This window comes from Sinocyclocheilus anshuiensis, unplaced genomic scaffold (genome assembly GCF_001515605.1).
Source record: "Sinocyclocheilus anshuiensis isolate Anshui unplaced genomic scaffold, SAMN03320099.WGS_v1.1 scaffold447, whole genome shotgun sequence".
NCBI classification, from domain to species: domain Eukaryota; kingdom Metazoa; phylum Chordata; class Actinopteri; order Cypriniformes; family Cyprinidae; genus Sinocyclocheilus; species Sinocyclocheilus anshuiensis.
The window spans coordinates 2,632,965-2,644,379 of record NW_015552615.1 but is presented as its reverse complement, the minus strand read 5'-3'; the positions used below and the strand labels follow the sequence as shown (position 1 = coordinate 2,644,379).

Genomic DNA, 11,415 nt, shown 5'->3' with positions numbered 1-11,415 from the left:
TCTATCTATCTATCTATCTATATATCTATCGTTTAACATTCTATTGTTTAACATTCTATCTATCTATCTATCTATCTATCTATCTATCTATCTATCTATGTATCGTTTAACATTCTATTGTTTAACATTCTATCTATCTATCTATCTATCTATCTATCTATCGTTTAACATTCTATCTATCTATCGTTTAACATTCTATTGTTAAACATTCTATCTATCTATCTAAATTTATCAGATTTGTCAGGTTTGCAGCAGGACTTTTGACTAACACAACTCATCCTCTCTTTTGATTGAGAAACTACTTTCGCAACTGTCTATTTTTTTTCTTAGAGTTACAGCTTTTATCCGTAATGTACTGTTTGCAGAGCGCAGTGGGCGTTTGCTCACATGGACTCCTGACTGGGTGATCTGGTACAAATCTGGACAACAACTTATTAACATCCCCACACATCCCCAAAACTGATAATGTCTCCAGCATTTAAAACAGCACGTTGCTGAATGTTTCCATTTGCAAGAGGGTCACATTATGGTTATTATCTGCTCAATACCCAAATGTATATATATATATATATATATAGCAGTAATATAGGAAATAAATATAGTATATATGTACTTTTTGTTGTGACTTCATGTGACATCAGTATTGTAAAGACTCCAGATGCTTCACCAGGAGCAATTAAAGTGTAATTAGAGCTAGAATAATCATGAAGTGAATCTTTAAATAAGGTATAATATGTGGCTTGTAATTAATGAGTGTATACACAATCAGGCATCTCTAATCAGCAGCAACAGTTATAAACCCAAAATAAAAACAAGGTTTCAGGACTAGCAATCTTAGATTTGTTAATCAGCATCCCTCGTCAGCTTATGCTTCATTAAACAGCAATGTGCTGAACTTCAGCAGGGTGCTCTCACACAGTGATGGGAATGCATGGGAATGCCAAGGAACGCCAAGTCCAGACAGAAGTCAATTTGGCTAAAAGTTTACCAATGAGGGCTGAACAGCAGCCAACATGAAGTACTTCAGGACTACTGGGAGCTTTTTCAAAACCACTAACCCTAAATATTAAACTTTGGCATGTATCTTACACCCCAAAGTCTGTGCTACAGACACATTGAAGGATGGATCCGAGCCATATCTAGAAACCAGAACATCACAGCAACCACAAAGCAACACCACCCATCCAATCAGAAAACATGCAATACACAAAGTGCAGGTTTCTCTGAAGCAGCCGGAGCTGAAGTGTTTTGCTCAAGTGGATAGTGGAGAAGAAAAACACAGCAAGTCTTCAGATAATGAGGCACTCCTACTGGGGTTTGAACCTGCTACCTTTAAATTGTCAGAACTAATCATTATCCACTAAACTCTTAAAAATAAAGGTTTCAAAATGGGGTTTGGATTCCATAGAACCATTTTGGCTTCCTAGAGAACCTTTCAGTTAACAGTTCTAAAAATAACCACTGTTTTTTCATAGTGTAAAGAGTATTTTAAAAATCTAAATTCTAAAGAACATTTTTTGGAATGGATATTTGGAAGTTAAATTTTCCTCATCAATGACAATAAAAAACCTTATTTTTAAGAGTGATGCCACATTTGTTAAAAATACAACACACAAAAAAATAAGTCATTTGAATTGGTCATCTGTGCATGTTCTTATATGAAAAATTATATTTTCATAAAACTGTAATGCAACTTCAACTATGAAAAGACTGCTTAAAAATATAGAAAAGCAGCTGATGGTAGCCATTGACTTACATATTATGGAAAAAAATACTATGGAAGTCAATGGCTACCGTCAGCTATTTGGTATTCAAAATATCTTCTTTTGTGTTTAGCTGAAAGAAATTCATACAGGTTGGGGGTGGTCTGTGTCCTGGACTGGAACTATATACAGTATTTTATAGAAACATGTAACTATACCATCCATATCACAACACTGTCAGTGAAGAGACCTGAATCTCTAGCAGACTCCAACAGGATGATTTACAGTGCATCCGGAAATTATTCACAACGCTTCACTTTTTCCACATTTTGTTATGTTACAGACTTATTCCAAAATGGATTAAATTCATTATTTTCCTCAAAATTCTAAAAACAATACCCCATAATGACAACGTGAAAAAAGTTTGTTTAAAATCTTTGCAAATTTATTACAAATAAAAAATGAAAAAAATCACATGTACATAAGTATTCCTTTTGCCATGACACTCAAAATTGAGCTCAGGTGCACCCTGTTTCCACTGAACATCCTTGGGATGTTTCTACAACTTGACTGGAGTCCACCTGTGGTAAATTCAGTTGATTGGACATAATTTGTAAAGGCACACACCAGTCTATATAAGGTCCCACAGTTAACAGTGCATGTCAGAGCACAAACCAAGCCATGAAGTCCAAGGAATTGTCTGTAAACCTCCAAGACAGGATTGTATCGAGGCACAGATCTGGGGAAGGGTACAGAAAAATTTCTGCAGCATTGAAGGTTCATAGAAGCATGTAGTCTCTGATAACCTTAATGGACTCAGAGACTCAGAGCTGGCCTCCTGGCCAAACTGAGCAATTGATGGAGAAGGGCCTTGTCTAGACTGGTGACCAAGAACCCGATGGTCACTCTAGCTGAGCTCCATGATCATATATGCAGATGGGAGAAACCTAGAGAAGGACAAACATCACTGCAACACTCCACCGATCTGGGCTTTATGGCGGTGTGGCCAAACTCAATCTTCTCCTCAGTGAAGACACATGAAAACACACTTGGAATTTGCAAAACAGCACCTAAAGGACCTTCAGACTCTGAGAAATAAGATTCTCTGGTCTGATGAACCTCAATTCCAAGCATAATGTTTGAAGGAAACCAGGCACTGCTCATCACCTGCAGAGTAGCATCCCAAAAGTAAAGTGTGCTGGTAGCAGCCTCATGCTGTGGGGCTGTTTTTCAGCAGCAGGGACTGAGGGACTCGTCAGAGTAGAAGAAAAGCTCAATGCACCAAAATATTGAGATAACCTTAATGAAAACCTAGTCCAGAACATTCAGAACCTCAGACTGGACAGAAGGTTCACCTTCCAACAGGACAATGACCCTAAGCACACAGCAAGAGTCAATTATAGACAACTCTGTGAATGTCCTTGAGTGGCCCAGCCAGAGCATGAGCTTGAACCCAATCAAATAATTCTGGAGAAACCTGAAAATGTGTGTCTGCCCCCATCCAACCTGACAGAGCTTGAGAGGTGAAGAAGTGAGGAGAAGAATGGCAGATAACTGCCAAATGATGATGATCAAAGCTTGTCGCATCAAACCCAAGATTTGAGCCTGTAATTGGTGCCAAAGGTGCTTCAACAAAGTATTGAGCAAAGGCTCTGAATACTTATGCACATGTGATTTTTTTGTTTGTTTTTTCGTTTTTTAAATTTGCAAAGATTTCAAACGAACTTCTTTCACGTTGTAATTATGGGGTATTGTTTGAAGAATTTTGAGGAAAATAATTAATTTAATCCATTTTAAAATAAGGCTGTAACATAACAAAATGTGGAAAACGTGAAGCGCTGTGAATACTTTCCTGATCGATGCACTGTACAATAGGAACAAATGGAAGCCACTGGAAAACTAAGCGATATGATTCGTGGAAAGCTGGAGTATTTCTAGGTCGGTTCAGAAAGTTTGAGTAAATACACCTCTGAAAAAAAAAATAAAAACGACAAACCTAAACACAGAAAGAACACTTAAATTCCTCCTAATTTTCCTAGGCCTTCACAAAAGTCTAATCAGATCCAGATTTGATTTTGATTTGGAACACTGCTCAATTTGAGACTCTCTCTGTAGTATATAGTAGAGCTGGGCATCCATACAGTGGATATGAACTATTAGAACAAGCCTTGTCGCATCATCAGTGACGATTCTAAGAAATCCAAACTGAGAGAAAACAAAAAAAGTTGCAACAACAAGATAGTCTACACCAAGTAGAACCAAACAGAACCGGTATTAGACACTTTCTTAAAGAGTTAACCTCTTGAAAACAAACTCACATGTACACAGACCATGGTCGTGTGGGTCCACAGATCAGACCAATGCTCTCAAAAAGACTCTCTTCACACTGGAAAACAAACCCGGACTGATAAACCTGCTCCAAGTAAATGCCATGTGAGAAAGCTCCAGAATGTCATCAATTATCTGTTTAGATCTGGTGGGATACAGTGTTCCAATATAAAAAACACAAGGGAAGTGTGTGTGAATTTGTAAGTTCATAACAAGTCAAGACAAGCATTTTGTTACAGAACCCAAGAGAAACCGAGCTGACTAAACTATAGATGCAGGGAACATCAGGAACCAAACCTGTCAAATTATTTTGTGTGCAAAAGGAAATCAATGAATTTATGAACCTTTATGGAATATAAACACACACACAAATACAATTTTGTAGTTATTAAAAATTAAAACTCCTTCAAGTTATGGCTCAATATTTTTTTCATTTGAGGCCAGGAAGTCATAAAATACCCAAAGGCACAAATTTGAGAAATTTTGAGCTAGAATGAATCATAAAAGCAAACACAAACACACACATAGCAAACACTAGCATCTCAGTGGCATTGCTTCAGCGCTCTGACTCAGCTCTGAATCACGCAGACGGATATTGAAAGCTTTGATTCAGCAGGGGTCATGATGATGGCAGAGATGAGAGACCAAAAACAACTAGAGGGACTCAGGCTAAAGGCTGTTGTGTGCCGCTGCCACGACCCCTCTCAACCAAGCATGAATGTTATTGTACCAGCGCTGAAGGGCAAACAGCACTGACACACTCCCACTCGACGCCAATACAGCGGGAACACGATCCTCTTTCTCTGAAAGACACCAGACGAGACGACGGGAGACCGCAGGCCAAAGTCCAACACTACTGCTCTGACTGTGAGACTGAGTAACTTAACAATCTTAAATAAAAAACTGAGTGTCACATTTCAGCCCAGAATCATACCATGAAATAATTCATTATATTTAAAACTATTAAGAACTATTTAGTTTATTATTATTGTTATTATTGTTATTGTTATTATTATTTTCATGACAATTATTAAGCACACTCAAGTAATTTAATTGACATTAATAAGAATTTATGTACTCAATAGTATAATAGTAAAATATGTTGATTTTCTTGCAAAATACAAATGCAAAACAATGCTAAATAACTGCAAAATATTAAATGAAAAATGTGTTTTAAAAATGGATTATGAATAGCACATTACTTCTTCATGACAACATGTCTCTGACAACAATTCTGGTTATTAAGTCCAATTAAATATATATTGGGGCAAAAAAGACCACAAAATGCTTACATTTTGAATTTTTCTAATTCTATAAAAAAAAGAAAAAAGAAGCTAAACAATTTCAGGCAAATAAGAAAAATCTTAATATGTCTACTCAAAAATGTATTTGTTTAAAATTTCATTTTTAATCCTAGATTTTCCCCATATTTTGAATCCTCCTGTATAGCAGACACTAAATGCATTTTGATGTCAGCTCACATATAAGCAGGAGTGTATATGTGGGATTATATTTTTATTTTAAATTTTATTTTAAAGTACACTGCTGACCTCTAGTGCTTGACATGTTTATTGCATCAACTTAACTCTTAGTTTGAGCTCCTGGATTTCACATCATTAAACCTTTGAATAATACATTTCTTTCACATATTTTCCAGTCTCATCACAGAGATCTTTTCTGATCTAGGCCTGAGAAAGGTATCTCCAGATATACCCTCTACCAATCCCAGGTTGGTACATTAGATTGTTGCTGCAATTATGAAAAACTAGGTCACATCATCTGAAAAATTATTTTTTTTTTTTTTAAAGATGTATCTGTACATAAATTGTGTACAATATAGATATGTCCCAGTTTATACAGTGACAAGAACAAGTAAACCATTGCAAAGAAAGAAAGAAAGAAAAAGTCATTTTAGCGGTAAAAGACTGTAAATTTCTAAGGTAAAACCTGTTAATTGGTTAATGGTAAATTCCCTTTTATATGATAAAAAAGTTGTAATTCTAAAGCGACGGTTTTAGATAGCTGTAATTGTAAAATATTATTAAATCAGTTATTAAATCAGAGTGTGCCATTTTTTACTGTCAATTTCAGATTTTTTTTTATATATATACTTTTTATTTTTTTGCACAGTGTGAGTTGATTTTTCTGAAAACTGTTTTAGGGCATTTCAGACCAACAACATTTGGAGCAAACAGAGTCAAGCCCAAAGAGTTTATGATTAAGCTTTGCAAGAGACTGGAAAATAGTATTAGCATCAGAAGAATCTTCAGACAGACCAGAAACTGCTTCAAACAAGAGTGAGTGATTGAGACTGCTGGTCCTCCATCACGGCTGTCCTCCTGCTCGTCTCAAACACAGAGGCAGCTGGATCCAGTGAAGGCACAAGGTCAAAGGTTATTCCTCCAGACACCTTCAGCCACCACCAAACCTCTCTCCTTAAAGCAATTCTCCTCGATTCCTCCCTGCTCACCATCCACTCCCTCAGTAAGTGCAGGTTCCACAGCACGAAGTGGCAGGATGATAAACAAAGCAGACTGACAAACTCCCAGAATGCAAAGTGTTGCCACTAGGGAGCGCCCGCCTCTCTCCTTAAAGCAATTCTCCTCGATTCCTCCCTGCTCACCATCCACTCCCTCAGTAAGTGCAGGTTCCACAGCACGAAGTGGCAGGATGGTAAACAAAGCAGACTGACAAACTCCCAGAATGCAAAGTGTTGCCACTAGGGGGCGCCCACTGAAATCAAGAATGCTGTAGATGTAGGGTTGACCAAACAAGTTGGTGCCACTCATCAGCCAATAAACAACAGCAAATATGACATAAAGGGCTCCGGCCAGCACAGCGTAGAAGTGGGTGAGATGAACTGGTGTGGAGGACAACTACAGATCCACAGCTGTCTGGATGCTGTTGATAACATGGATGTTGAAGGCTGTGAAGGAGTGCTGGTCAAAGGGGTGAATTATGGTCCAGTATAGAAAGGAGACGGTTAATGAACAACAGCCCATCACAGAATGCAGGAACCACTGCAGACAGAGAGCAGCGGGGAGAGAAAGGAGGCTCTCACATTCACTACTGACGCCTAGTGGAAGAAAGGACTGCATGAAACACATGTATAGGCCTCTTTTTTTAATTCCTAATTTTTATCAGTGATAGAAATTAATACTTTTAGCAAGAATGCATTACACTGATCAAGTGACATTAAAACATTTACAATGTTACAAAAGATTTCTATTTCAAATAAATGCTGTTCTATCTACTCATCAAAGAATTCTTAATTTATCACAGTTTCTTCAAAAATATGAAGCAGCACAACTGTTTTCAACATTGATCGTAATAAGAAATGTTTCTTGAGCAGCAAATTATTATGATTTCTGAAAGATCACGTGACACTGAAGACTGGAGTAATGATGCTGAAAATTCAGCTTTGATCACAGAAATAAATTAGATTTTACAAAATATTAAAAGAGAAAACAGTAATAATATTGTAATAATATTTCACAATATTACTGTATTGTTGATCAAATAAATGCAGCCTTGGTGAAAAAAAGAACATTTCAATGGCATATGTATAAACTGCAGCAAAAGATTTTACTGCAACATTGGTTAAATGAAAGTCAGAATGGTGCTGTTCCTTTTGAGAAAAGCTCCTGCAGCACATGAGAACAGATAATGCTTGATGTTTTATATTGCAATCTAATCAGGGTTCAACAATAAGGACTTTTTCTGTTGAGCTCAAATTCTGTTCATATAACTAACTAAACAAACAAACAAACAAACACATACATGCATACAGTAATGCATTTATATTTGAAATACAACTATAACTCATTAAATTCATAAATATATTTGCTGGAAAACACAATGCAAAACAATACTGGCTTCTGTGAAAACTCAGTTTGTACTTCTCTTAAGACTTTTTTTTTTTTTTTTTGCTCTTATAATGCAATAGCATAAGTATGACTTAAATGTTTTTTAAGCATGACTTAGAATAATTTATAAAGTCACTGTGTGGGATCTGTGTGGCAATCAGTAGTATCTGTGATCAGCAACACACTGCACAACAATTTTACCTCTTTTCATTCTGTGAGAGCAGCAGCTGATTTCCAGGAAAGCACAGGCCAGATTACAAAGAGAAACCAGACAGTAGATAGCCATAAGACAGTATGAGATATGGCTGATAAAAATGAGGAATTTAGGTGTGTTGAAGAGAAGAGCGGTGTAGATAAACCAGCTGAAGGTGTAGAGCAGCATAAAACATCTGTACAGAAGCCACAACAATGGAGGAATATCCCACTGCAAACAAACAAACAAACAAAAAAAGTTATTTCAATTTCATGTTTCAATATGATGGATTTTGGAAACTGACGTTTACATTTTAACCTATATTTTACACATATGCATTTATTTACACGTAAATTATAACAACAAAACTGGTGGCATTGCTGACATAACTACTGTAGTCCAGTGGATCTGTTTTTCTTACAACCAAGAAGATCTGGTTTTCTCTTGGTATCAGACCAAGTAGTTTAGAGCTGTTAGACCAGCAAAAACCTTTGGCCTGATTCTTCCAGCAGTGTTTCCATCATGAATATGTGTGTTTGAACTGACTTTGTCTTCATCCACACAAATCATTGAGTCAGTGCATGAAGTTTAGTGACTCAAACTCACCTGTGGCTGAAGCAGAAGCTCTGGTTTAGAGGTGAGAAAGTGGATTTTGTGAACGTTGAACTCCTCCTCCCAGCTCCAACTAGCACCCATGTAGGTCACCAATAACCACTCCACCTGACTGTCAAAAACATACCACAGAATTAGTTAAACGCTTGTGATGCCATGCATCTGCATACTCGGAAGCCAGTTCACATTTGTGTAGACTGCAAAAACATGCACATTCAGTATGCATTAAATCATATTTGAAAAGGCTTTAATTTCCAGTATTTCTGGTTTAAAGTAATGCTGTAATTATCAAAAAATTCAGACCTGCCCTGTAAAGTACTATTACAATGACCGGATTAATGAATAATGATGTCTTTCACGAACTTTTGCAAGAATGCATCCACTGTGAACTGCTATGAATGTGCTGCAGACACCAGAAACATGCATAAATCTAAGGCTCCAAATGATGGTGTTCTCCTACACCTTGATATTCTGATCCATCAGATGTGACCGTGATCTCATGTTCACGTGTCCGTAGCAGGACAGACACTGCTCTGCTTGTCTGGGAAACATCTAATGAAATAACTGGAGCTGCAAACCGTAATGGTGAACATGTGAATCTCTCATGCATACCAACAACATTAACACTGAGATGAGTCTGAGATGTGGCTAAATGTCAAAATGCCCTTACTAAAAGTACTGTGGAAGTACCATGGTACAGGCACAAATGGTGAGCATTAACACATGATCATGCAATTTTGGTCAGTTCACCCTTAGAATTATTTTGTATTATTTATTTATTTTATTGCTTTCTCCATTATCACGTTTTTTTTTTTAACAGTGTCACTTATTTTACATCTGCTGCCAACTTATGTCTAAATATATTTACTTTGCTAGAGAGTTTTGGTCTGATGTGAATAGATTTAAAGTGGGGTCACCAATTTTCAGTATTAGAGGTCACTGCAATCTGTCACCCCTCTGCATTTGATAGGCTATAACACTGGCATTAATGTTACCCAGATTCACTTTGCTCTGATATGAACAGCTGCAGATATAGGCTACCGCAGGGTCACCAAATCTGACTAAATCTGTTACTCCACTGTATTTCACACAAAATGGCTTTAATGTTACCTATATTTATTGTTTCATTTACCCGGATGAGCGGACTGAAGCTCGATGAGTTACGGTGGATGGCAGATTGACCAATAAGACTCAAGTAGGCTATTCTAAATACGTGTAATTAAAAATAAAATAAGTTTACACACCAGCCTGTCATAAATATGTTCCAGTCAAGCTCAGGCAATAACTAAAACAAATAAATTGTAATTTCATTGAACTTGTGATTATTTGCATAATTACATGATTCACTGGTTTTCTGACAGGACTGAAGAGTTTAGGTTTTCATTGGAAACTGACGGACTGACAGTTTACAATTTATCAAACGGAATGGAACGTTTGGAGTGAAACAAACCAACTAACAGCACAAAATATCAGAATTCACCAAATACTTATCGTTGTGCTGTTATTTTCCCGCCAAAATGGTGTAACTTCCTGTAAAAAAAGATGTCATTGGGAACTGGCGTTTGTTATTTAAAGGGATTTTACAAAAAAAAAAAGTAGACAGGAAAAAACTATAAATTAATTACCCATTACAATGGCACATCAATTAACGCTTTGTTTGACCTTTCAATTATAGGAAGGAAAGATTTAAATAAATAAATAGCATTTCATATTAAATTGTGTAAGGGTGTGAAATATTTGGCTTTGAGGGCTAAAATATCTATGGCTAAAATGACGAAAGTCGCGCTCGCCGCGTAACCATCGCAACAGTATGACGCTCGAGCTCTCTCTGTCATATATATATATATATATATATATATATACCACAGACTGTATAAAAACAGGTAGGCTATATACATATCTATGCTATCCGTTCCGTTCGGTAACCTCGAACACGCGCTCCGAAAATAATTGTCAAAATGGCCTTTAAAAAGTTTACCCGATGACAATCAATGAATAATTCACGATTAGCAAGTTTTTTTTTCATTATATAAAAAAAAAGAAAACGGATAGAATAGAAAAAGAATAGAGCAAGCTGTTAGAGGCCTTTTTTTCTTTTGTTAATTGTATAATAAATAAAAAGAAAACAGATAGAACACAAAAAGATTAGAGAAGCTATAGTTAGTTTTTTAAAGAATAGAATTAGAATAAAGAGTGCTACAGTTCGAGGGTCAAATAAAGATGGAAGAGATGTGTTTTTAGCCCATTCTTGAAGATGGCTATAGGACTCAGCTGCTAAAGTAGTGTTGCATGGTTTTTGCCTCTCAAGGTTCTCGCTTCTTGTAAATCTCCTGCGTGTTTGAACCTGAACGTGTTGTGCTTGTTTTGCTGGTTTCATTCATTCATCGCCTGTGGCGTAGTTTTTAATCCATGGAATGCTAGAGCAACACCTTATTCACAGGAATCGACTTTTTCTTTTACTCTTTCAAGAGAACAATAAACTTGTTTGTAATGTCACGGCTGACAGACAAGGTTGAGAAACTTGACGTGTCAGTGACACCAACACATTTTCACCAAAGCAAACAAGAACGTTATTTTTCCTTTACACAGGAAAATAAAACCAACAGTATCCCATATGTTCATACACCATGATGGCTTACAGGCCTATAAACAGTATACAGTACATTTTCATGTCCCCATCCTACATATCAACCTTAATATACTGGATTTTTTA

At 36.6% G+C, this 11,415-nt stretch overlaps 1 protein-coding gene across 1 annotated transcript in view; it reads right to left on the bottom strand.

Annotated features, from left to right (window-relative positions):
• LOC107666004 (protein rolling stone-like) overlaps positions 1-11,331 on the bottom strand; it is a 15,048-nt gene extending 3,717 nt beyond the window's left edge. The window contains 5 exon segments of the mRNA XM_016457095.1: positions 6,308-6,565; positions 6,720-7,107; positions 8,099-8,321; positions 8,697-8,814; positions 11,327-11,331. Coding sequence (XP_016312581.1) covers positions 6,319-6,565; positions 6,720-7,107; positions 8,099-8,321; positions 8,697-8,814; positions 11,327-11,331 — 981 coding nt within the window. The 3' untranslated portion in view covers positions 6,308-6,318.
• Positions 11,332-11,415: the final 84 nt, after the last annotated feature.